We start from the raw sequence: 27732 nt of genomic DNA, 5'->3' as shown, positions 1-27732 counted from the left end.
GCAGATAATCTCCATTAAGATTGCTGTTTTGTGAAATCTTATTGTCTGATCTCACATCCAGATTCCAGTTTGTTGAACCTCCTCAGAATTTCATTCTTTCATCCAAAGTGGTAGCTCTTTTTTCCAGTCTTGTTACCTGTCTGCTGTGTCTGTATTTTACTCATGTATTCTTATAAACCTTTGTATGTAATATGTACACTCTTGCTCTTCTGGGTCTATTGGGTAATTTATAGGAGTTCATTCATAGTCGTTTCTTAAAGCTGTTCAGTTCAGAGTCATAATGCTTTATTTCATTACGCTGTGCCAAAATTGGACAAGTAGTCATCTTTACCTCATTCTTTTCTGAGTTTTTCTGAGTTCAGTTAAAACAACACATTCTGTGGGCATGCAACCCAGCAGGCTTCTGGTTTTGTATTTAACGAACACAATTTGAACAAAAAAGTAGAGACAGCAGTCTCCCTGCTCATTGCCCAGCTTCAGCGGTTATCAGTTGGCAAGCTTCTTGATCTTCACAAACATTATAAAATCTTACTGTTTCTGGTAAGACACCAACTGCATTTGTATTAAAGTACATCCTAGGCAGAAAGTTGTCTAAATGTCATCAGTCTTTGGGGAATTGTATGTTAAAACCACATTGAGGGATGCCTGGGTGGCTTAGTCAGTTAAGCAGCTACCTTCAGCTCAGGTCATGATCCCGGAGTCCTGGGATCGAGCCCCACTCAGACTCCCCGTTAAGCAAGGATCCTGCTTCTCCTTCTCCCCCTGCCTGCTGTTCCCCCTGCTTGTGCCCTTTCTCTCTCTGTCAAACAAACCAATAAATATCTTAAAAAAAATACATTGAGCTACTACTGTACACCCACTAGAACAACTCAATTTAAAAAGACTGACCGTAGCAAGTGTAGTTGAAGACGTGGAGCGTTTGGAATACCCATACTTTGCTGGAGGAAATACAGCACAGTACAATCCCTTTGGAAAATAGTTTGTCAGTTTCTTAAAAAGTTAAATACACTCTTGCCATAAAGTTTAAATATACACCTTCCATAGGAATTCAACCAAGAGAAATGAAAACATGTCCATGCAAAGACTTAGAGGTGAATATTCATAGCAGCCTCAATCATTGATAGCTAAAAACTGGCAGCAGCCCAAATGTCCATCATTAGGAGCCTGGGTAAACAAATACAGCACCATGGGTGAATCTCAAAACATTATGTGGAACAAAAATAGCTATACACAAATGAAGAATATATGCCATATAATTTCACATAAATTTACATGAAACTCAAGATTTAATCCATAGTAACAAAACCAAATTTATGGCCTCCTGGAGCGGGGAGTGGGGGTTGTCTGGAAGGGAGACACAAAGGAACCATGACTGGGGGTGTTGACCCCTGTATACATTTGTCGAAACTTAAACTGTACTCTTAAAACTGTATGCATTTTGTCTTATATAAATTGTGCCACCTTAAAATGTATCCTAGGCAAAAGTTGTTCTGTTTAGCAGACCACAGCACCTGTTACTCTTCCTACCTGCCTCCCTTGTTTTTTGTTTGGATGGTGGGTGATCATGCACCTGTAAGCATGTGGGGAGTCATTTTGGAGGTACCCCTAGTTATTTCTTCTAAAGCTGTGGACAGAGCTGCACGAAGGGGACGGGAGGGGCTTCTTTGTTTCCCACGCCATGGGCTGTTTACTCTTCTGAACACACACTCAGCTCTGGCTCTTGGACACTTTCCCATTTCCAGTTTGTTCCAGAGCCTGAAGTTTGCCCTGCATCCCCCAATGCCAGAAAAATAGTTTTATGTGTTGTGTTTTAGAGAACATTTTCTGACTAAATGGAATCCATCATCATTCCTCCTGGCAGTTTTACCTCTGGCCACAAAATGTTTGATGATCAAGTATGTCTTCAGAACACAGCAGTTTTCTGTTAGTAGAAGCATTAGATTAGTGAGTACATTTTGGAGAAAATGTACTGTCTAGCGCTCTCACTTGCTTATTACTTGCTTAGACATCACCCAATTTCTGCTAATAGTTGTGCTGCCTGGAATATAACACTGATTGGGATAGGATGTAATGATTTATCACTTTACATGACTGATAAGTGAGAGTGTTTTATTCCTTTTATAGCTAGGCCGTAATGGTTTTGGGTGCAGTGCTTAGGAATGTAAAATAGTCCTAGGAACAGTTGATCTGAAAATCTTCTGGACTTCAACAGCTCAGAAAAGGATGAGAGCTCTTCAAATGAACTAAACCTGAAGAAGGAGCTCCTGGTGACCAAAGCTGGAACAAACTAAATAAATGGTAGTATTGGATTTTATTTATTTATTTTTAAAGAGTTTATTTGAGAGACAGAGTGATAGAGAGAGAGGGCAGAGGGCACACAAGCAGAGGGAGAGGGAGAAGCAGGCCTCCCCTGCTGATCAGGGAGCCAGATGTGGGGCTCCATCCCAGGACCCTGAGATCATGACCTGAGCCAAAGGCAGATGCTTAACCGACTGAGATACCCAGGCAACCTGGGTAGTATTGGATTTTATTCACTTACAGAAAAAAAGTAAATACCCATGAATTCATACTGATAAAAATAAATGGGAGAGAAGAGACTGCTCTTAACCTACAGTAGAATTCTATTTAATAAATACAGAAGGAAAGATTCTGACTTGGGAAACCACCATTAGGCAAAAACAGAACAATAATAAGTTTTGTGCAGTTCACATTTGGATGCTGAAGTTAGTGGGTGAAAGTTTGAGGAGAAACTGCATATTCTTACATATAATCTCAAGATACTCTTTTAAGATGTTGATTTAAAAGACAGTAACTTTAGAGAAACCTGACTGGCACCACCGTAGCCAAGTGGTAATGGTTAACGTCACAAATAACAAGACAGTGAAAACATGAACCCTTTGATACAGTGCATGCAGGAGGACACGCATCGTGGCTGTGGTGGTGTCAAAATGTATGACCTCATTTTGATCATGAGAAAATATCAGGCAAACCAGAAATGAAGGAAATTTCTGCAAAATAAGTGACCAGTACTCTTCAAAGTTATCAAGACCATCAAAGACAAACTGAGGAGCTGTTGAGAAGTAACAACACAGTGCAATGTGGGGAGCCTAAACAGGATGCTGAAAGAAAAAAAGGACATTGGTGTGGGACAAGGGGTGAGAATTTAAAAAAAAAAAAAAAGTGTCCAGAGGCACCTGGGTGGCTCAGTGGGTTAAGTGTCTGACTCTTGATTTTGACTCAGGTCATGATCTCAGGGATGTCAGGCTCTGCGCTGGGTGCAGAACCTGCTTGAGATTCTCTATCTCCCTCTTCTCTCTTCCCTCAGCCAGCTTATCTATGCAACACTTGCTCTCTCTAAAAAAAAAAAAAAAAAAAAAATGGGGGCGCCTGGGTGGCTCAGTGGGTTAAAGCCTCTGCCTTTGGCTCAGGTCATGATCTCAGGGTCCTGGGATCGAGCCCCGCATCCGGCTCTCTGCTCCGCAGGGAGCCTGCTTTCTCCTCTCTCTCTGCCTGCCTCTCTGCCTAGTTGTGATTTCTCTCTGTCAAATAAAGAAAATATTTAAAAAAAAAAAATTTTTAAAAAATGAGGTCCTAAGTTTAAAAAAAAAAAAAATGTCCAGTTTAGTTAACAGTATTGTACCCTGGTGTTAATTTTTGGGGTTTGATAGTTAGCTTTATATAAGAAGTAGACAATAGGAGAAGCTGGATGACAGGTACATGCCAACTTGGTACTATTTTTGCAACTCTAAAATTAGTAAAAATGAAACATACAAAACTTATTTCCAGACTTCTGAAACAAAACATTTGAAAAATCTCTTATCTTTGCAAATTAGTTAATCAGATTTTCAGTGAATCTTTGAGGAAAGTTAAGTTACAACAGTTTGGTTTAAGAGGGAGAAAGTCTTTCAAACAAAGACATTGAAGAGTCATTTTTGCAAAACCACAGGTTCCTTACCTTTATTTTGTTGGAATTTTATTACAAGGCATGCAAATTGGCTTACATTGATGCCGAATGCAGATACTTGATTTGGAATGGAGCACCAACTTGGAAAGTTCTTGTGTTGGAATGATGTGGATACTTGCATGTATGCACTATACCATCATCTTAGTTTATACAAATATCCCCCTATAAGCGAAGGATTTAGATAAGTCTGTGTAATTGGAGAGCTTGCGGGTAGTAGGAGAATCCCACTTGATGCCACAGTACTTACTCTTGTGATAATGTGGTTCCTGTAAGACTAAGAAAGCAGACTTACTGATTGTGCAATGCTTTGAGAAGTCATTTGTTAACTACCCATAGATTTTTCTGCTTTGCTAGAGAAACAGAAAAGATCAAGAGCATTCCTTAGGCTTGACTTCTTAAGAATTTTGTACCAATTCATTGGCCCTAGATATTTAAAAATAACAGGCATTGTACAGCACAATGTCAGAGTCTGCTTTCTTCATACCTATATAGTTGTGAGTGTAGGTTGGATATGTTGAAATAGTTGGGATATTTGAGGTAGGAGAATGGTGAAGGGGCATTTGTGTAATGTAGTGAAGGAATGGAAGAGAAACTTTTTTTTGCATATGCACCTCCTTGATTAACAGATTCAGAGAACTGTTTTTTTCAGTCCTCATTTGCTGCAGCTTCAAATATTATGGCTGTTCTTTCCTGTAATCATTCTCTCTCTCAGTATGCCATTCTCTTTTGTTATCCTCACTTAATGGTTTAAGTTTCCTCCTTCCTTTGTTGAGGTTCACTGGGTGGGCAGTGTGGGTTGATGGAAAGAGCATAAACTTGGATTAAACTCTACCATTTCTGGCCTTCTGTTTATGTCAGACCTTCAAGCTTTGGTTCCTGCAGTGACTTTAGAAAGTTGTGAGAATTTGAAATGATACAGGACAGGCAACACAGTGCCTCTCTTTTCAGGATGCATTTCGTTGCTGATTACTTTTTTTGCTTCTTCCTCCCCTTTTAAACTGGGAGCTGTTCAGTCCCCGGGGTAGGTATTTATATTCATTGAGAAGCTACTGTGTCCTAGGCTTTTGCTGGGGAATGGCAATATAAAAGATGAGTTGTACAAAAGTCCCTCAGTCTGAGGCCCAGAGAGAATGTTCAGTGAAGTAATACTAAGATCTTGTGTTACATGCTGATAACAACATCTGCTGTCTGCACCACGTTGTACAGACAACATTCCTGCAGCCAGAAATAATGGAGCTACTGTCAGGAAATAAGTAATTATTTTGAAACAAGTTTGGGAACATAAAACTTAAAATGTCAGTATTGCCTCAGAGATGTTCATCATCTTATAAGAAGAGACAGATAAATAAGGTGGTATTATAATGTAGAGTATTAAGTAGTAGAGGTAGATCAGGCAGTTTGGGAACTCTGAAGATCTGGCCACTAACTGGTATTAGCCAGGAGACTTTCCAAAAGCTGGGGCATTTGGTTTGCATCTTCAAATAGGTATGGGTTTTGCACATCAGTTATGGGGAAGGACACTTCCGAAGCTAAGGGATCAGTAGATAAGCAAGCACAGCAAGTGGTAAAGGATATCTTCTGAAAAAGCTGAGCTAAGTAAGGTACCCGTGGCTTGATGTGGAAGTCAGGAGCAACCTGAGGTGTGGTGGTGAGTGTGGAGTAACAGTGAACTTGAGCGGAGTGTTGGAACTGAATTGTAGGGGGCCCTTCACATCTAATTAGGGAGTTTTACTTCTGTAAACCACTGGCAGGGGCAGAGCTTTTAGAGAAATACACAAACTTTCTTTTTCAGACCCTTGATTTCAGTAGCATCGTGTGAGATTAATTAGAGGGAAGACTGAAAATTACTGATAGGACACTAAGGAGGAACGTGCTGAGGTCCTGAAATAGAACAGAGAAAGACAGTGAAGATGTTAGAGATCTGGTAGGAGAGATTGAGGCAAGTGGGCAGTGCTCTACGGTAATGGTAGCATGTGAATAATGAGGAGGAAAAAATATACCAGAGTATTTCCAGGAAGTTGGTCTGAACACAGTAATAACAAATGTTTGACACTAAAAACATTAAGCAGCACCCATTATGATAGATTTGGGATGACATCTGTTTACTTAATTGCTAGGAAAGTTTCTGAGAATTTTGCCCAAGTTAAAGAAAAAAAAAAAGATACTTAATAGGTAGTGGCTGTGCACAGAATTAAGAGTTTTTATATAGGAATGTTTCTTAATGTCCTTAACATCAGTTTCTGAGGCCCTTCAGAATTAAAGGGATTCATTCTAGAAAGAAGTGGCTATCAATATTTTGCAACAGGTGTTTTCTTTATCTAAAGCAGATACTGGTACTTGCATGACTAGTTTCTTAGGCACTAAGATAGGTGCCTACTTGGACCTGTTTGGGTGTGATATGTGGCTGCTGACCATGGATCTCGACATCATCTCGTCTTTATTTAGGTTTCTGTTCTTATTCAGATAATCCTCATGATTTTCTGGTTATTTGGAGAAATGTCATTCACGTGTAACAAACAGGACCAGACACTGAATTCAGAGATTCACTGTACTGTAGAAGTCAGTGCCGGAAGTCCCGTCTGCGCCCCATGCCACACTGTCCCACGTGCTGCTAACAAAACCAAATCATAGTAACAAGTTGAAGGAATTCTGAGACTCCAGTGCTAGTTTCTGTAGCTGAGAGCTCCTGGTGGTTTCAGAGTCCTCATCTTCATTCACGTCTAATTTTTCAATCATTTGAGATACCCTAAAATTTCCCTTTGTTTACTGGAAATAAAAACCATGATTATTAACCTGAAGTGCCTGAAATCTAGATGACCTTAAGAGGCAGAGTTGAAATTGTGTAGAGGCCATCAGATAGTCTTTCCTCTGGCATCTCTGGTGATGGATCAGACTGGTCTCAGGGTCATTAATATACAGAAGTTGCTTTACATTTTATCTTGGGCTTTTCCCTTGGAATAGGTGCTACACATTAAAATGATGTTACTTAGATCTGAGCAACTGGTATGTTCCTGACCAAATCTGCGATGCTGGCTATGTACGGAATTGCCAAAGACCTGAGTTTAGTATCAGTGTAAATGATATATCTTAAACTGGTGAATCCTTGTGTTGCTATGCAGTACAAAACTTTAATAAAACTATTGCAGTGTTTGAGAAGAGTGATCATACAACTTTATAAAAAAATAAGTGAATATATTTAGAGTTCTTCAGATTCTTCTTTCTAAATCCCACTCTCTAGTAAGTAAACCCCAGCAACTGGAATCATGAACACATACATTACACATAGTTTTGGTGGAAATCTTTTGATAAAATTTTAATAGAAGTGCTGTTATAATTTGGGCCGCTTCCCCATGTTTGTAAATATTTCTCCTCTATATTACATTCTTGTACAGACCAGTGGGTTTCACCTGGGGATTATTTTGATTTTGCCTCCCAGAGAACATTTGGCAGTGTCTGGAGAAATTTTTGCCTGTCAAAACTTAGGAATGGGGTGCTACTGGCATCTGGTTGGTAGAGGCTGGGATACTGCTAAGGACTCCCCCTGTGCCTAAGCACAGCCCCTACAGCAAAAAATGAGGAGGTCCAAGATATCGATAGTGCGGAGGCTGAGAAAACTCTGTAGTAAACAGCCTTCCAAAGGGATGGCAGGCTTTAGGTTTTGATTACTAGTGATTTACGAAACCACTATAACATGATAATTTGACCAGGAACTAGCTTGTTTGTTAGAACTGTTATTTTCTAGTATGTACATTTTTGCTTTGTTTTTAAGGGTTAGGTTTGAAAGAATCCTTAAAGATTACCTTAATTAAGCCCAACCCTTTAATTTTACCCATGAGAAAACCAAGACCTGAAGAAAGGCTACTGACTTGCTAGACCTTAGATTCCTTTGAATTACCTAATCGCTTTTTCCCCTTTAAAGATGTACTCATTCTTTTGTGTGCTTTGCAAGTGCCCAGTTTTGTGACACAAACTGTAATTTCAAAGTGGTGAAATTCATTTTAAATGAGATCTTTGACAGCTGTAATTTGCAGAATGATTTGGATTGCTTTAGTATAGTGTTTCTTAGAGAGAGAAAGACTTGGTTCATCATTGGGTTTATTTGCATCTGAAAATGTGGTTTGCTTAGAAATTCGTAGTTTCTGTGATTCCTCTTAAATCACTGACATCATTTACAAGGTAATTTTGTGTGTCTTTTGCAAGAGGAGAGAGAGGTCATATCAGAGTCACTGAAACAACAGTGTAGTTTGTAGAATGTACCTCATGATGTTCAATCCCATTTTTTAAAAAGAGGCTAAATGAGTTACTAACAAGATAAACTGAAAACTTGCCTTTGCCTTGAGAACAAATACTCTAGTTGTCTCTATTAGATATTGAATACAGGTGTCTTAGTTAAAGGAGCCTTTAGAGATCACTTACCTCTAATCTGCTTTGCCAGTGAGGAAACTAAAGTTTAGAGAGGATACGTAACTCATTCAAGGTCACACTGAGTTAAGTTCCAAAATACAGTAAGCAAAGAGGGGGAGAGTTTAGACACCTCACCTGTTAAGTCCAGCTTGTGTGTCAAGGATCACCTCCTAAAATGTAAAGGACACCCTCACCAGCGATCTGGGCCATTGGAATCTATTCTCCTCAGTTCCTTGGAAAACTGAGCATATATCCACACACATCCCGACGGCACAGATCCTGACTAGGCATGTAGGAGACACAAGGCAAAACATGTTCAGTGAATTTGAAAACAAAAACCGGAATTTCAGAGGCAAAACTGGGAGAGGAGACAGCACAAGGCATGCCATTTCTCTGTGCCTTCCCTCATATGGGGTTTGAGAGGTAGAAGATGCTAGCCCAGAAGGTAGGGAATGGATCCCTGTTGGGCTTTCTCCTCTAAGAGAGGAGCTGAGGGGGCGCCTGGGTGGCTCAGTTGGTTAAGCGACTGCCTTCAGCTCAGGTCATGATCCCAGAGTCCTGGGATCGAGTCCCACATCGGGCTCCCTGCTCCTTGGAGAGTCTGCTTCTCCCTCTGACTTTCTCCCCTCTCATGCTCTCTCTCACTGTCTCTCTCTCTCAAATAAATAAAATTTAAAAAAAAAAAAAAGAGAGAGTTGCTGAGGAGAGTTGCCTCCATCGCACCTGTAGTGTCCCGGACGGTGGCTTCACATGATAGGCTGCCGCCAGAGTAGCAGGGGCATGAAGATACTGCTCAGAGAGATACTCCAGCGAGCCAAAGAACCTTTTCAGTCTGGACACTGAAGTCTGTCGCTGTAGAATTAAATTTATGTTGAAAATTATGAATAAAGGTATCAAAAAAATTCAGTTAGCCATCTTCAAAGAAGGTCCAGTTTAAAAAGAATTTAATAAAGAGTTTTCCTTACTTCAAGGCAGCTAGTACATTCTTAATCAGTGAATGGGCTCGCTTTTGAGAAGTGGCTGTGGGAGGGGCACCTGGGTGGCTCAGTGGGCTGAGAAATGGCTGTGGGAGATCTAAAGGGCATATTTATTATGGGACATGTTCTTAAAATATTTGAATGACCACAATAAAAATCTGTTATTTTGGCACCACAGGGGAGAGGGAATAGAAGGAAGCCAAATTTTAGTCTATAGTTGTTCTGTTTAAAGTTGTAAGTTTAAAATTTGTCTTGATTTTCAAACTTTTTTAAACCTGCATTTGGAGGTAATGTTGCTTTTCATGTGTTTCTTTTTTGAAGTTTTGCTGAGGAATAATTTCAGCTTCAGTTATTTTAGAAGTTGCTTTCTGAAGTGTCTGCTTTCTTTGCCTGTAATAAAGCAGACTTGCATAGTAAGAAAATTTGGCACAGTTCTAGGATAGCATTTCTCAAGCGTTTTGGTCAGGAGTTCTGTTGATAAGATTATTATAGATCCCAAGGAGCTTTAAGTAATATTGATTGTATCTATCTATAAATATTTTCCGTATCAGAAATGAAAACTGAGAAATGTTTTAAACACAAGACTATATAAAGTTGACCCTTGAACAGCAGGGGGGTTACAGGTACTGACCTCCCTGCCCAACCCCTGCAGTCACATCTACATATAACTTTTGACTTCCTCAAAATTTAATTAACTACTAATTGCCTACTCTTATCATTTCTTACTGATAACATAAACAGTTGATTAACACCTGTCTTGTACATTACATGTATTACTGTATCCCTGTAGTAAAGTAAGCTAGAGAAAAAACCTCACTAAGAAAATCGCAAGGAGGGGGCCGCCTGGGTGGCTTAGTGGGTTAAGCCTCTGCCTTAGGCTCAGGGCATGATCTCAGGGTCCTGGGACCCAACCCCCCTCTCTGCTCTCCTCCTGCTTCCCCCTCTCTCTCTGCCTGCTGCTCTGCCTACTTGTGATATCTCTCTCTGTCAAATAAATAAATCTTTTAAAAAATCATAAGGAAAAGAAAATACATTTACAGTACTATACTGTATCAGAAAAGATTTGTGTATAAGCACTCCTCTATAGTTCAAACCTGTGTTGCTTTAAGCGTCAGCTGTACAGACACATTTCATGAGATGTCAGAGCAGTGATATCACTATGTCATATAATCTTTGGAAGGAGAAAAGGCAAGTAGTGTTTTAGAATTACTAAATTCTAAATTTAGTAATTTAGAATAAATTTAGTAAATTTTTTCTCCATAATAATTATTATGGAGAATAAATTACTGTGGAAATAATTTCTGGCTTTTGTAGGTAGACCCTCCTTGAAAGGGTCTGGAGGACCCACCCTCCCACCCCGGCCAGGAGTCTCTGGACCATAGTTTGAGAACCATGAGGCTAAGATACTCACTGCTGCCAGGTTGCTTTATGAAATAGATATCTTGGGGCACCTGGGTAGCTCAGTCGATTAAATGTCTGCCTTCAGCTTAGGTCATGATCCTGGGGTCCTGGGTTTGAGCCCACATTGGGCTCCCTGCTTAGCAGAGAGTCTGCTGCTCTCCTCCCCACTTGTGTTCTCTCCCGCTGTCTCTCTCTCTCTCAAATAAATAAAATCTTAAAAAAAAAAAAAAAGATGTCTTACTTTCAAGACTCCAAACTACCTGTAGCTCCTTTTACCTGTTAAATGTGTTTGAGTTCTAGAAAGTTTATATAGTGCATATACTTAGTGGTTATTTGTAAAGTAAGTGTGTTTCAGGGCTTAAGAGACATATGAATATTCAAAATGACAATTTTGAATCTAGAATAGAACATTGTTGATTCTGCTGTTTGTTAATGATGGTTATATTAGTTCTGTTAGAGCCAGTTGTTCCTAACCAAGTTGTATCTGGAGAGTGTAAGACAGCATAATTAACTTTAGGATACTAACATATGTGAAGGATTTATATCTCTAGAACCATTTCTTGGGGCAAGGTTTACCAAATCTTCCCATTTGCTTCCCAGTATCTGCAGCTGGAAAAGTAGTGTTTTGAAATGTGTCTGTTACTTTTAAGGGGAATTGTTTTGTTGAGTATGCATTCATTCTGTGTACAGGTGCTATGGTAAGCTAAGTGAACTTCACCTCGTTTAATCTTGACTTCAACTGTATTAAATGAGATATGGACCCGTTCCCATTTTGAGTAACTACTACTACTAGCTCTCAGTAGCGGGGCCTATACGCAGTCCAAGTTGTTCACATGAGAGAGGAAAGAATATTTTCTTTATATTTAGAAGGAAAAGAATAGCAAAAAGAGATACTGTTTGGGAAGCAGAGAGGCATTAATAATAGTGCCATACCATGTATGATCCTAGCAAAGTTAAGTGATACTTGACTTTTAAAGTTATCCATGTTAAAATGATGATTGGCATCAGTGAAAGTCACAAGATCATACAGGTTTCTTTTCACCCTGGTGCAGTGTGGCCTGACATTGTGGCGGGAGCAGCTCTGGGGAAGGCCACGAGTACTGATCTTTCACAGCAAAGCCAGCTAGGTCTAAGTAATATTGACATGGGCCCCAGCCAGCCAGCCAGCTAAAGGGGCACCCCGGTTGTTGGGACTAACAACGGGTACGACAAGGTCTTGTGTTTCCTGCATTGTGGAGGAATTGGGTTGGGGATGGTTTCGTTTTCCCAAAGCTGAACATAGGTCTGTTAAGATAATCAGTCCTTTGAAATAGTGTTGGAGAAAGCACTTAACTAGAAACTCCCTGGGGATTTATTTTTAAACCAGATTATCTGTTGTATTTCCTCATCTGTTACTCTTCACTGGACTAGTTGATCATGTTGGTGATTATTAGTAATTATACTTTCTGGTAACACTGCAACAAATATGAAAAAGTACAGAAATTTTTAAGAGATTAAAATCCTTTCTTTAAAAAAAGGGGGGCACCTGCGTGTCTCAGTGGTTAAAGCCTCTGCCTTCAGCTCTGGTCATGATCCCAGGGTCCTGGGATCGAGCCCCGCACCGGGGCTCTCTGCTCAGCAGAGAGCCTGCTTCCTCCTCTCTCTCCTCCTGCCCCTCTGCCTGCTTGTGATCTCTGTCAAATAAATATATAAAATCTTTAAAATCTTAAAAAAAATAAATAAAAGCCTCAGCTTACATGGGTAGCTGAAAGAGTACTACCCTGATAGTCTGGAGATTCTGCTTCTCTTTGGGGTAGTTGTTAACCCTTTCATTTTGTTTTAAAACTGAGACTCTTAGTGCTATCTAACGTACTTTAGAATTGTTGAGGATAAAATGAGATGATAATTACTGAAAAATAAGTATTCATGAAGGGGGAAGAGCCCTAAAAGTGGCCTATTACCTTTAAATCTGTTCTATACATTTCTAGATTTTAAAAGTTTTCTATCACCTTTTGAGGTCTCATGGTCATTTATGTTGGGGCTGGAATTCTAACTTCTGTTTCTAGTCACAGCATTTCTCTTCTGGGTTATCTTTGCTATTAAAACAACAACAACAACAACAACAACAATGGGCCAGGACCTGGTGGGTAAAATGAACAGAAAACAGGTTGTTCTTGTAGGGCCTCGTTTCTGTACTAGTCATCAAAGCCAGGGGCCATTATTGCGGTTTGGACAGTGTTGTTGATCCAGTGTGTACATTGCCTTGGAAGTAAATACAGACATTGTTGTGTTCCCAGCTGATATGTTTTTGTTTGGGGGCATCATTAATACAAAAGTTCAGTCACTGTTGAGTGGGGTAGAATCTGACCTAGCTAGCCCAGTACATATGTATAGGATGGCCTTTTGCACATAGGGACAGGAAAATGGGTCGTGTGAAGGTTCTTTTATGTTACTATGTGATACAGCATAAAAAAATGGGCTCCTGATAGGAGTGAGCTAATACTGGAAAGGCATTCTTAGAACTGTTAAATCCTTGAAGTTGCTAGTTCTTCAACTAACAGATTGCCAAGGCAAGAAAAAGGTTTGGGGAGTTGTAAACATCCAGAGAACTTGAGGAAAGTACAAGCTTAGTGAAGATGTTTTGTTAAGTTTGTAAAGTACCTTAAAAAAAATAAATAAAAAATAAAAAAGGATGAGTTGATTGATTCCAGAGCCTTTGGGGGGTATTTTAATTGAAAAGTGAGACACCAGATGGAATTCTCTTAAGTTGGCAAAATGCACAAATGATAATTTAGGAAAAGCTGAACATAATCAGGGAAAAGATACAATTTGTTAGTGATAATTTAGGAAAGCTGAACATAATCAAGGAAAAGATACAATTTGTTAGAGATTCTTCGTGTTCTTTGTTGCCTGAACCACAAGAAAATGGGTTTGTCTAGCCGAGATAGAGAAATGCATGAGAAATGAGTGGTAAGATCTCATGTTCCCCTGAGTACATAAGCAGACAAGAAAATGCATATATGGTGGAAACACCCCTTAAAAATAGGTTTGATTAAAATTTTTTTAAAAAAGGTTTATGTGTGTTCCCCCAAAGTGGCATGAGTATGCATAACAAAAACAATTCAGAAAGATTGTTTTGTGCTTTCATTTCTATTCATTCATTCAGGTATGTTCAAACTCTGAAATTTTTCTTTCGTAGTCTAAAATAATAGGTTGTCTCTACATGAAGATTTGCTTCACTTTTTATGGAAGGGACTCTTTTCTGAAATATTAGCTGTGTGGGTTTTTTTGTGTCCCACCCCCCCCCAAGATTTTATTTGTCAGAAAGAGAGAGGGAGCAAGGACACAAGCAGGGGGAATGACAGAGGGAGAAGCAGACACCCCACTGAGAGGGAGCCTAGTGCTGGACTCCATCCCAGGACTCCAGGATCATGACCTGAGCCAAAGGCAGACGCTTAACAGACTGAGCCACCCAGGCATCCCAAAATATTAGTTGTTTTAAATGCAAATACATAGACATGTTTTCTTAATGTCTGTTATTGAAAGGTCACAACAAATTTTCCTTCGTAAATGTTTATTGAAACAGCAATAATAAACCTATAAAATAATTTTAAGATGATATTTTTCCCATTAAAAGTCTAAAGATACAGAAAACTTTAGTGTCAACTTTACTCTCTAAGGAAGGGAAACTAGGCCCCCCTATTTATAACATTTCTCAGATAGGTTTTTTCATTTGTGGGTTGTTGTTGTTATTTGATTGGCTTTAATTCAAGGCTTAGTGGACATCTAAAGCTTAAGCTGTGTGCTTTGATTTTCACTGTATTGTGAAGGCTATTAATTGCTTATTTTAGGTTTATTAGTTGAAAAACAGGTAATTTTGAAGAAATTAGACTGGCACCTGCATATTGAAGAATTGACCTTTTCAACATGTTGAAAGTTGTGCTCATTGAATGCACTGTGTGTTGTATGACACTTAGAAGACATTAGGCAATGTAAATCTGTGGAAGGGAATGATTTCTTACTGATCTGCAGGTGTCCCATATCATGATAAGGGTTTACTCCTTCTGGGAATGTTCCATAGACAGTGGAAAGCATTCTTGTCAACCCCCTGCCCTTTTCTCTTCCTTTAAGGACAACCATAGGGGCCTTTCCAGAATGAGAATGATGGGGCTAATGTGGCTACTGGCATTCTTGGCGAGTTGTCTGGTGATAACCTGGGCTTTTCAAATCCCTGGTACCCTGAGCCCGAGTCTCTCACAGACAGACACACACACGTGCACATACACGTCTGGACTCTTGAAAGCAGAGAGAGTCATTTGAGGTTACCTTCGTAGCAGGAGTCCAGAGAGAGTCCAGATAGATCCGGGTTAAAAATCGCAGCTGAGCTACTTAATTGTTAGCCTTAGACAAATTTTATCTTGCAGCTCCTCAGTCTTCGTATTTTATGAAGTGGGGACAGTCCATCCCTCCCGTAGAGGTGCTGTGCCCATCCTGTGACCACTGTGCAAGGACCTTGCCTCCGCCACTCAAGGCAGCCCTCGGTGTCTTGTCTGGAGAGGCTGGCACTGCCTCACTGGAGCCGAGTGTGCCGTTCTCCATGCGCATTGGACATTCGGCTTCTTCCGCATGCAGTCACAACACAGGCCTTGGAACAAAAAGGGAACAGGTAGCAGGAGCTGCCGGCACTGTCCTGACAGGGCAACACTTGGGGGGGGGGGGGAGGTTCACACTGGTGAGCCTTCTAGTTTTCTTTACCTTCCCCTTTCAGAATGATTGGCTTTGCATTTTGAACCAGGAAGTATTGGTATGCACTTTGTTCCCAAACACTGTGCACCTTCTAAAAATTGGTTAGATGTCAGGTGCCTGCTTGGCTCAGAAGAGCATGTGACTCTTGATCTTGGGGCTCTGAGTTTGAGCCCCACCTTGGGTGTAGAGATTACTTAAAAATACAGTCTTTAAAAAAATTGGTTAGGTTTATTTCCTACCTCATCCCCCTGTACCCTAATTCTAGAAGTTCTATGGGACTTGTTTGGGGGCGGGGGTTGAAAAGCTGCTATAGTAATTTAAGTAATAAATGCTTGTCTGTTGTGGAGGGTTTTTTGTGGGGAGGGTGCAAGTAATGCCTGAGGAGCTAGGTTGTTATTTTAGGGCATATATGACATAAAACAGCAATATTTTTGAAACAACACATATGCTTTTAGCAGACACGCTGTATTTCTTGCTTTTTTGCTTATTATCAGATCCCCAATAGTCTTGGGTCCTTTTCATTTATGAGGTTGTGGCCTGGTAGGCTATTGGAGAACAGCACTCAACTTCACCATTCTAGTCCACTCTTCATTTTCTTAGAAGCAAGTAAGAACGGTCCCATTGCTGTGCACGTGTGCTGCATATTAAGAATTACGGCTGAATTTTTCTGTACATGCGGATTTTTTTCCCCATAGGTACTGGATCACAGTGCATGTGTTGAAGAAGAATTCTAATAGTGTATTTGTGGAAGTGATAGGGAATGATCACCAGGGGCAGAAACACACAGCACCTCACCTGTTGGCCATGGTATGCCCAGAGCCTTGGCAGGCTGGCCGTGTTTGGGAGTACTCCATCCTGGACAAGCATGTTGTCTGGCTGGTTGAGAGTGTCTTTATGGCCCACACACTCATGTCCCTTCCCACACCCAAGACATGAGTAACTTCCTTTTTGATGGAAGCTGCACTTGTGGGTGTAGCATGTAGAGTTGTTGAGTCACCTGAAAGTAATATAACACTGTATGTCAGCTTTACTCCAGTTACTCAAATTAAAAAATTAAAATTAGCAATTTCCTTCTCTCTCTGATCATAACTAGCTCTCTTTTCTGTTCTTAGTGCCTGTTTCTCACTGAACCATACACCACTTTTAATGTCCATGGTTTCTGATTCTCTTCTCTGACTTCCTCTAATTTCTCCTCATGATCCCTCTTTTACGTAGTGTCCTTCTCCCGTCTCAGAAAAAAAGTGTCCCCATTCCTTTCCCAGGACTCTTCTTCATTGTACTTTACTCTCCTTTGCCCCATGAGTTATCCCCTCTCTTTGGCCTGCCTTCGGCCTTTTTCCCTCTTTCAGCGTACAACATGATTTAAGTTTCCTTTTCCTATAGAAATCTCAAACCTGGCCTGTTGCTTTCGATAATGGCCAGAGCCATCCTCTACCTCAGCACCACGATGCTCAGAGAAGGGTTCCTGTTTTCCACCTCTGTGCTAGGCCTCATGCAACCTGTAATCTGTCAAGTCTCCGCAGCTCTTGGTCCCGTGTGGCCTGCTCTCCTGGAAGTCAGCATTGACGTCCTCCCGATCACCAAAGCTTGAACCCCCTTGTCCAGTCTCATTTTACTTGGTCTTTCTCTGCTATGTTTGTTAGTCCTTATTCATCCAGTAGATAATTTTATTGAGTACCTGCCACTGTGCTGAATGACATGGTTAAAGAATGATGAAGATGTGATCTTGCCACTGAGGAGAATACAGTTGATTAACCATTCAGTACAGCGTTGCAAATGACAGGACTTTGTAGGGTGTTCTAGAGTGAGACAGCCTCCTCTAACTCAGACTGGGTGGGCCTGTTGATTAGGATGGTGGTTACCTTTGATTCTGTCTCCGTGGAAGGTTCTCTTAGACAGGTGTCCAAGGGCCCCCTCTGTGTTTGTGTGTCAGAGTTCTCTGGAGTAAAGTGGACCTACTGACTTAACTGAAATTCTCCCTCAAGGTGTAGTTTTTCATCAAGTTTTTCTGCTTTTTTAACAGTAATAATTTTGGTTAGGTTACTCATTTTGACACCTGAGCGGCGTTGAGTGTATGGCATTTTATTTTGACTTATGTACATTGATCTGTTTGTGTCCCCAGTGAGTGTCGGTGAAATGCTTGGTAGTGGTGCTCATCTTCCTCGTAAGGACTAACACATTCGAACTTGTGCTTTGGCGGAGTAGCCTGTTTTAGAATAGCTGCTTCTGCCTTTCTCAGAACCTGGGAAAAGAGAAGGTGACCTTTCACATAGGGGTTGTGAGTGTTTGGGGACTGCGGGCTTAGAGTAAGTACACTCCCGCCTTTCCTTAGGGTACCTCCCATCTGTGTTTGAATTTCTTGGTCCAGGCTGAGAGGTACCTGTGACTGGGTTTTATGTGTGCCGCCCCATGAGCACGGCCCGTGTTGCTGGAGGCCGGTAGGAAACTTGATCTGAGATTGGTTGCACCTTTGTTGGTCTGTTTTCAGGCAAAGCCACACGAGCACCGAACAAGCACTGAACCACTCAGAGCAAACCCAGTGCCTTCCATGCTCGGGCTCACCTTGGTGAACTCATGAGAGTGAGCCATTTGTCTCCTCTTCTGCCTGCTTTCCTCCTCATCCACACCACACCTGCTCTCAGGAGCTCGAGGAACGCAGCGGTTAACTTACGGTTTCAGCATGTCATGTATCTAGCAGCTCTTAAGTTTTGTTTTTCCAAATTTGTTGGTTTGTTCCCTCCCCCACCCCACCCCCACAGTGTTCCATCCACTGGCCTACCCACTGATGAGCCAGACCTAGGGTGTCAGGTTATTTTTCCTGGCCCAGTTCTCCATCCTGGAGAGGGATGAGAGGGAGCTCTAGGGTCTGAAGGTGATAGTTACATTCGGCAGCCAGTCGTTCACCTCATTAATGGCCCATCTGGGTATTTGTTTCCTACCTTGTTTTTGGAGACTTTATTCTATTATAAATGGCAGTCTCTATGGGAATGTCTTTGAAAATGAATATTGTATAGAAATAATACGTAGGCTCTTCTTTCTCCCTTTCCAATTTGGGTCTGAATGCTTTTGCACTGTGCACAGTGTTTGGCAGCACTTAGAATTTGTAAACAATAGTGTTAAGAGCCGGTGTCAGTTGGAGATTGGCGGGGACAGAATGGTTGATGGCACAATGAATGTATCACTTGTCTGAGGTTTTTCATAGTGACTCTCAGTCTTTCACCCCCTTGGGAGCTAGTATGAACCACAGTTACCTTTTATTGCTCTATATGTGTTGTCCGTGCCAATCACAGAGCTGCAGGGGAGCCGAGCAAGTTGGAATAATTAGATTGAGAAGTGAATGTCACACTTCTAATTTCATTCTCCTTTCAAGGGATTACCAGTGTCCATTTAATAAAATGAGATTAACCCTCTGCAGCAGGAGTATTTGAAAGCTGTCATTCAGTATAATCTTGACAGCTCAAAAGAAGTAGTGTTCTCAGCACTCTCAGAAATACTGTCATGTTTTATAGGCTGAAAGACTTGTGAGCACATGTGTGTGTCATTAAAGGTAGATACATACACACGGGAGGTGGATTTGAAGGAGGAAACGTTGCATGAACTTAATCTGTACTGCACAGACACAATAGTGTAGAAGTAACAAGGAGTTTAGAGTTGCCAGATACCAGTATTAAAATACCGAAGAAATTGTAAATCCAAAATTTAAAAAAAAATAAAAGGAGAGAAATAATTTATAAAGCAAAGACTGATGTATCTTTTCTTGAATGTTCTAGAAAACCTCGGATCAATTCTCAGCTGGTGGCACAACAAGTGGCACAACAGTACGCCACCCCACCACCCCCTAAAAAGGAGAAGAAGGAGAAAGTGGAGAAGCAAGACAAAGAGAAACCGGAGAAAGATAAGGAAATCAGTCCTAGTGTCACCAAGAAAAATACCAACAAGAAAACAAAGTAAGTTCCCATTCTTAGCTAACTCAGCACACTATAAATTATTTTGCAGGTGAATCTAAGCTGTGTTTTAAATGCCTTTCGTTGTGTCCCCACCTTAGACCAAAGTCTGATATTCTGAAAGATCCTCCTAGCGAAGCAAACAGTATACAGTCTGCAAATGCTACAACAAAGACCAGTGAAACGAATCACACCTCAAGGTATTTGAAACTAGAATGAAATACAGCACCGATGCTCTGATTTACTTGGTCCTAGTCAAGAACCCACGGGCGGTTTTGTTCCTATGGGTTTGCAGGCTGAGAACAGTGTGGCGGGGGGAGCATGAGCTAGGTATGGGCTGTTAACTTTGAAGACACACGTATGTGTGTATTTGGGCCATTTCTGTATCACTGTGGCCACAACAGGAAAAAGATAAACTGATGATAATTTGCATTGGTCCAAAGTTTTGTTCAGTATTGGTTTCTATTGCCAAAGGAGTAAGCTTTGGTATGTGTGGTGGCCGTTTAGATTTGTTGCCACAGTGTCACGAAGTCTCGTGTGTACTGATGAAGTTGCTTTGAATCCATAGCTTATTTAATTGGCTGTTCCCTGGGGTGTTGCTTTCAGGCCCCGGCTGAAAAACGTGGACAGGAGCACCGCACAGCAGTTGGCAGTGACTGTGGGCAACGTCACCGTCATTATCACAGACTTTAAGGAAAAGACTCGCTCCTCCTCGACATCCTCATCCACAGTGACCTCCAGTGCAGGGTCAGAACAGCAGAACCAGAGCAGCTCGGGGTCGGAGAGCACAGACAAGGGCTCCTCCCGTTCCTCCACGCCAAAGGGCGACATGTCAGCAGTAAATGATGAATCTTTCTGAAATTGCACATGGAATTGTGAAAACTATGAATCAGGGTATGAAATTCAAATCCTCCACCTGCCCATGCTGCTTGCACCCCCTGGAGAATCTTCTGTGGACATCGGCCTCTTAGTGAAGCTGCCGGGATAATTTCTGCTTGCCATGGGCATCTGGCCACCAAGGAATTTCGCACCCTGACGATTACTCTTGACACTTTTATGTATTCCATTGTTTTATATGATTTTCCTAACAATCATTTATAATTGGATGTGCTCCTGAATCTACTTTTTATAAAAAAAAAAAAAAATCTGCTGTGCACAATTTTCCATGTACATTACAACTGGTTTTTTGTTTTTGTTTTGTTGGGGGGGTGGTTGGGAGGGGGAGGGAACTTTTATTTATTGTGTTCACAGACTCCATCCTTTCAGCATATCCTTTTAAGTTCAGTTCTTTCTTCCAGTTACACTATGTACTATCAGTTTTGATATAACTATATATATATAAATATAAAATTATATATAAAGGGTTATTTGAAACCAATCCATGGCAACGCTGGTGCTTGATACACTGTGAAGTGAATACAACATTGAACAGTTACAGATCTGGGACAGTCCCTTCTATGAAAGTGCTGAAATTAAATTAAAATCAGTCTTACATGAAGTATGTTCCAACCTACGTGGGAACTTGACTCTCTCATCTGTCTAAAGAGTACTGGACGATAGAAAAATATATATTTTTTAAACAATGTGATCTCAAATTTAAAGACTGCTCCAGATAGCCTGCATTTGCAATGGAATAACTGACAAATCACAAATGGTTTAGTTGGGAGGGCTTTGATCGTTCGAAAGTAACTAAACTAGCTCCAGAATGCCAAGTATTCGTGTAAGTTCCGGTTACATGTTAACATTGCTGTACTTATCATAAGCACTCATGAAAATATGGTATTCTGTAACTCGAATTCCATCCATTTTCCAGACCTCTACTCATGACTGAGGTAAATATAAATCGTCTCTTAGTTTTAGGATTAAAACCGTCTAAACTGTATTTTTGGTCCATACCAGAAGCAACTCCCTATCTCCACTTTGCACGTGACATTGCAGTTGTGGTTTTTGTAATTGAAATTGGTTTGCCTTGTGTCCCCTCCTTTTCCTTACCCTACCAATTTAGTTACAAGAATTCTTTCTCTTTCTTAAAATCTACTCTTGTTTGCTTTACTGAACAGAGGTTATCACCTGCACATCCATTCCCAACATGGAGCTTTTCAGTGTTTGGAGACATTTCTCAATTCCCTGCTGTGGGAAGGAACTCAAGTGGTGAATGGTGTAAGCACTAGCAGCCAGAATTGCAGGGAGAGCTCATACTTCCTGCAAGCCTGTGGTCTTTTTCTCTCTCATCATAAAGATAGCTTGAGCGAACGCTTTCAAGGTTTCTTTTCACTCGTTTTTTTACTATCTTGCAAAAACAAACAAAAAACAAAGGCCACTAATAACGATTCCACCCCCTCCTTATTTTTCGTATGTTTTGTTTTGCTTTGTTTGCATTTAGGGTCTCTCTTCTGTTTAACTCTTAGATTCATATCCACACAGTTCATAGGCTTCAGAGTCATTTCACTCATGGGAACTTGGTGTTACCTTCCTTTACTTGATCTTATCGAAGGACTCACGGGAGGGCAGCCGATTTGTGATAAAGCGCCACGTTTTGGTGTAGAAAACCTGGTTTGCTTAAGAACAGAAGTACCTGTCTGTGGAGGCAACGAGTAAAACAAAAAGAAACAATTAACAGCTTGATTTGAGTAGCCAACAGGAAAGGTTCCTTTCACATTTACATTAAAACTATTCTGTAGTCACCAATGCACCATAATTCAAATTCTGTTCTCAAAGGTATAGACGATAAAGCAGTGCCATTTGTTGCTGTGGTCCTATTCTCAAATGCATGGACAATTGTTCCCCTCTTTTTAAAATAATGCTTGTATCCGGGATGCAAGCTATACTATCTTTTTAAATACATTTTTAAAGTATTTATTAATGAACCAAAGGAAATCAGATGCTTTCTGTAAGCATCAGAATATATAATGCATAGTGATTTGACTATGAATTTTAAATCCACATTTTAATATTAGTGGGATATTGCAAAGACATTCCTTCTAAAGTTTTAATATTCCTTTTATTAAGGGTCTCAGGGAGGGTAAATTAGTCAGCCATATTTATTTTCCAGAGATGTAAGGAATTGCTACGTTTTTTAATTAACTTTTTACAAAAAAATTTAAATGCCACCAAACTCATGTGGGTTGCACTGCTTTTTGAACCAATAAGTGTTGGTATGCACTTTGTTCAGAAACACTGTGTACTTTTTCAAAATTAGTTTCATGTAAAGTGATTGGACCCCTAGATTAGTGGAAAAAGCTGATTAACCAGCTACTCATAGGCTGCTAATTAATTCATTGCCAATGTCTTGGTTTTTCAGTTTTGCCTCCGTGATAAATCAATACATGAAAGAATGGGGCGGGGTGAAGGAAGGGAGGATTGCTTTAGAAAGGGTGAGATGAAATTGGCATTTGGATAGACCTGCAGCTAACAGTGGGACTTCTCTCAACAGATGTTACGGTGCCAGGCCACTAGCTGCCATCGTGTCGTCTGTTGAGGTAGTGAGGCGGTAGGTACCTTAAAACTTCTAATTTCCGAAATTGATGACATCCCTCAGGCATGTAATTCTGGAAATGGAATTCCTGTAACTTTCTTGCATTTGCAGTTTGCCCTACAATTAGTAGGCAGCTCGTAAAAACACTAGTGTAGATGATAAAGATATATATTAAAAGAGGACCAGAAATACTTGGTATTCAGTGGCACAGTAAGCAGGTTATAAAAACGAAACAAAACAAAAAAAGCACAGTGTTACGCTTGCAAGTTTCCATTTGTTTTAATACCACGGGATCTTTCACACGCGTGCGCGCGCACACACAGAGCTTACCTGACTTGCTCTGCTCGAGTCATGCAGTTTTTTAAAAAAGGTAAAGACATCTGGACACCCACAAGATACTTTAATCAAAACCTTTCAGTTTCAATCTGGATCTTTTAAAAACATTGGCAGAAGCTTCTGTGAGTTTAGTTCCACTAAAATGTTCCACCTGCCTTATCAAGACCATTCTCAGTCTACTTTTTTAAGCTACCGTATCTTAAATTATTGAAAATTTATTAATTGCTGAATATATAATAACCTTTGCTTGTATGTAACCGAAAATGGTTTAAGAGCCAACATTTAGAGTATGACATGGAGCTGAACAGTTTTTAATGCGCAAGCAGTTCTGTTCTTGTGTATGACTCGTAACCTTAATTTACTGTGTAAAGATGGTTACATTATTTCCTTAGCTTTGTTTGTTGGAGACAAATAGAGAATGCTTGTTAAGTATGTCAAAACATAATCTTATCTTGTGAATTTTTGTTAATGTATTATACGAGCTATATTTTTCATTTGCCCAGAAAGACAGCTTGTATAACGCTTTCGGAAGTTTCTGCTCTGTAACGTCTTTAGAGCTGACAGTCTGTTAGGTTTGTTTTTTTTCTTCATGCTAAAGTGTCAGTTGGTGGTTTTGTGAACTGGTCAGAAATTCACAGGTCTTAAATGTTTTGGGAAAATTTATATTGGACACTGCTCTTTGTCTAGCAAATAAAAGATGTTAATATATTCCTGTTACTGGCATGTGCACGACTATGTTATTAGAAGCCACTTTATCATTTTCCTGCTTTAAATAGAAATGTCTATTTATGAATTCTGCTTGTAGTTTTTTCACAAATAAAATAGTAAAATTTACGCGGAAATCTTTACTTTCTTGTGTGTAGATTTTAGCCCTTAGGAAAATGGTTCCGTTTTGTACTTGCATCTTTAGCTTGTGGGATAGTTCCAGTGGGAGCAGGAGGCTAAGGACGACTCTGGTCGTTTATCAGAAGCGCGAGTGGATTTGGGTGTCTCGGGACGTGTCTCTAAGCTGCAGCAGCAAGCATAACTGAGCGAAAGAAGGTCCAGATGGGGGAAGAAAACCAGCTAATGTGTGTAAGCTCATCTTTTGCGATCGGCTGCGGTGATTTAAAGGAGATGATGGCCGACGACAGTTAAGTGGATGACTGAAAACCCTCCGAAGAAAACCCATTTCTGGTCAAGTGCAGTTAGGTACGTGGTGATGTACCTCGGATGTCAGCGAAATGCAGCGCCGGGCTTAAAAGCCACACAAACAGAGGTGGCGGGACTGCCGCGAGGCCTCGGCAGCCGCCGTACCCTTCCACAGAGTATGGTAACCACTCAAAACACTTCAAGATCCGCCCCCGATTACTCTTCTTTGTCCTAGTTTGCACCTGAACTAGTGCTGCAAGGAAGACTGTGTGAAGTGGTGCAGGACGCTGAGCTGGAAAATGGGCCAGTCCTGGTAAGAGGAAACAGCGAACTATGTTCTCCCTGTCCTCCTTTGCCAGTACCCAGTCCCAACCCAAGTCCAACTCCTCAGAAGTCTCAGAAAGGATCTGGAAGGGTGGAAGGGCAGGGGTCATATTAGGTCTCCTGTTGCCCAGGGGCCAGTGTGGGTACAGACAGGCAAGGGGCTGTACCTCTCACCCCTCAGCTTTCTTTGGTACCTAAGGAGTCCTGTATGAGGGTCCCCACTGCTGGTGGCACTGACTCCACCCTTTTGGGGACAATGGAAGCTGCCCCTCACCCCAGGTAGAGGCATACAGCAAGAGGTCAGCCCTTTGAAACTGCAAGGATGTCTCTTCGGGAAAGGGTGTGGAACCTTTCTAGTCATGAGGACAAGAGGGGAGGCAAAGGCTCATTCCCTCTTGCCCTCAGCTAAACCCCAGGGTTGACACATGTCTAGACCCCCCCCCACCACCACCACCGAGGAACACCATGGCTAGACTGACACCAGCATGGCGAGACACTGGCTGAACTGGTCTTGGTCAAGGCTAGGATGACCTCTGAAGCGGCAAGGTGCCCAGGCTTCTGCTCTGCCTTCAGAGTCCTGTGACGCGGCACCCAGCCAGCCTCTGCCTGGGGCAGCGAAGAGGAGATGAGGGGTATCCGAGAGGCCCTTGGTCTGTCTTGTCCCTGACCTCCCAGCAGTTCGGAAGAGTTACTCTGAACCCTTAAAGTCACAGCAAGGAGAGATTCAGAACCGTCCCTGTATTGGAATTAAAAACTTGATCGAGGTCCTGTCAAAGATGTCAGAGTCTAACCTGGAGGCCCCTCAGGGTGTTAAGGAAGGCGCAGTTCTCCCCGGCAGTCCTGGCTCTGCTACAGGCAAGAGAAACAGACCGCTGAAAACTGCAGGGAAGGCTCTGGTTTTTCTGGAAAAGGTCATGGGACGTGTCTAGAAAGACGAAGGAGGGGTTCAGGTCAGGACAGACCCTCGAGTGAAAGTGGCTAACCCAGGTGTCCTGTTCTGCCTGGTAACCCTGCCTTCTCTCCAGGTGTTCAGCACAGCTGTGGTTGGGGCTGGCTCGGGGGCATCTGGCGACTAGGTGATTCTGTGGTGCCGATTACACGGCTATGCCAAAACACAGCTAAGGGGGAGGAGTGTGTGCATTTGGACTGCAACTGGCCCACTCCTGCAGGTGCTTTTGACCTAGCCCTGGCATACAAGCGGCAGCCCCAGCTCCTGGTCTCCCCGTCTGTAGCCTGTGCCAGACACCATGCATCAGTCACAGTACTCTCTCTTTTTCAGCTGAATTCAGATTCTGGAACCTCAGCACAGCTCTGCAGGCTCTATGAGCCCATGTTCCGGTGTGGTAAAATTCATTTGCCATTCCTGCCCAGGACCAAACCCACCCAAAGCAATTGCAGGACCCTGCGAGGCTGATTTTAAGCAACTTCAATTGTGGGGCACTCCCTGCGGCCATTGGAATTCCAAACGGAAGGCTGGCTGAGCGGCTTGGAGGAGCGAGGAAAGAAGAAAACTAAGTATCCAACACCGATTCTTCAAAAGGCTGTTTTCCTGTTCAGAATGGGAGCAGAGGAGGCGGCCAGGGCTAAGCACTATGGCTCTAAATGCCAGACCCATAGGCCTGCTGGCGGTGATGGCTGTCACCATGTAGGCCAGGCTGGACCGCCCAGGCTGTCACACCGGTTCTGCCAACCCCAGGGACTCTCAAGAAACAGGGCAATCCACCAAACGGATGTGATTCCTGGAAGCAGCAAGATGCACCCTTGGAGTCAGAACTGTAGAAGACTCCCACCTCTACCTGGCCTTGGTGACCTTGGGCAAGTGAGCCTCCTTAGGTTCATTTCCCTCATGTCTGCAACAAACCTTCCTTCTCTGCTCCCAGGGGCAGTGGGCCAATGACCCCGTGGTGATCTCTATCATGGTTTTAATAGTGGTAGAGAGCAACCTTCTTTTCAGAGCATTCACTCGGACACTTCACTGTTGTCAATGCTGGGAATGAATGAGAAAGTTTTGGTCCGTTTTGTATCCTTTTTCTCTTTTTATATTATATACATATTTATATAAATATATATATATCTTTGCCCCCTGGCCCAGAGCAGTTGGTTGCAAGCCACATACAAATCGAGCCAGTGGTATTTTTCACAGCTACTTGGTGTTTCCGTATCTACAAACCGTGTTACAATGAATACGGCTTCTCATCAAAAGTTTGATTTTTGGGGGGTGCCTGGGTGGCTCAGTGGGTTAAGCCGCTGCCTTCGGCTCAGGTCATGATCTCAGGGTCCTGGGATCGAGTCCCGCATCGGGCTCTCTGCTCAGCAGGGAGCCTGCTTCCCTCCCTCTCTCTCTCTCTCTGTGTCTGCCTCTCTATCTACTTGTGATCTCTCTCTGTCAAATAAATAAATATTTTAAAAAAAAGTTTGATTTTTTAAAAAATGATGTTCACTGTGCTGTTGTGATTAAAAACAAAAAAAAGTTTCCAGTCAGCGGGAGAATTTGGGACCCCCAGGGTCCTGGCGTCACTCCGTGGGAGGAGCTCAGTAAGCGCCGGCTGTGGGCTGCACACATGTACCGTCCCTGCTTCCACATACTTGCGTACCTTTGTCTGTATGCACGTGCGTACTGATGGGGAAGTGACTTTTTCACTCACATGTAAATGTCACAAGCTCCGGGCATAGAGAAGTTTGAGCTACAAACCACTAGATCAGCCACAAATACACTCATGGAGAGTGAATTGTAGATGAGAACCAGTTTTTCAGCCTGAGTAATTCAGCCGTCACAGCAGCCCCAGAAGCAGGAGAGCTCCGCGTGCAGGGGCAAGGCGGATATATAAATTGTATTCATTGCCTCTTCATATTTAAAGGAATTTGTACCCGTTTGGAGAAGTCTCCAGAGTTATCTCATTGGCTGGAATTAGAACAGTCTGCCCAAGTGGAAAATGTGTGAATGCGAGGCACTCCCAAGAGGCAAGACTCTCTAATAAATTATACTGTAATGTTCCGGCGACGCCTGCGTGCGGAGAGCATCCTGCCAATGCCGATGGACGCAGCCAACAA

At 41.8% G+C, this 27732-nt stretch overlaps 1 protein-coding gene across 1 annotated transcript in view; it reads left to right on the top strand.

Moving 5' to 3' along the window:
* Nucleotides 1–24060, top strand: part of LOC123933040 (RING1 and YY1 binding protein) — an 82064-nt gene extending 58004 nt beyond the window's left edge. The window contains exons 3-5 of the mRNA XM_045991916.1: nucleotides 19242–19418; nucleotides 19517–19615; nucleotides 20022–24060. Coding sequence (XP_045847872.1) covers nucleotides 19242–19418; nucleotides 19517–19615; nucleotides 20022–20274 — 529 coding nt within the window. The 3' untranslated portion in view covers nucleotides 20275–24060. The remainder of the gene's footprint in view (nucleotides 1–19241; nucleotides 19419–19516; nucleotides 19616–20021) is intronic.
* Nucleotides 24061–27732: the final 3672 nt, after the last annotated feature.

Source organism: Meles meles, chromosome 20 (assembly GCF_922984935.1).
Source record: "Meles meles chromosome 20, mMelMel3.1 paternal haplotype, whole genome shotgun sequence".
NCBI lineage: Eukaryota > Metazoa > Chordata > Mammalia > Carnivora > Mustelidae > Meles > Meles meles.
This window is presented reverse-complemented; position numbering and strand designations above follow the sequence as displayed.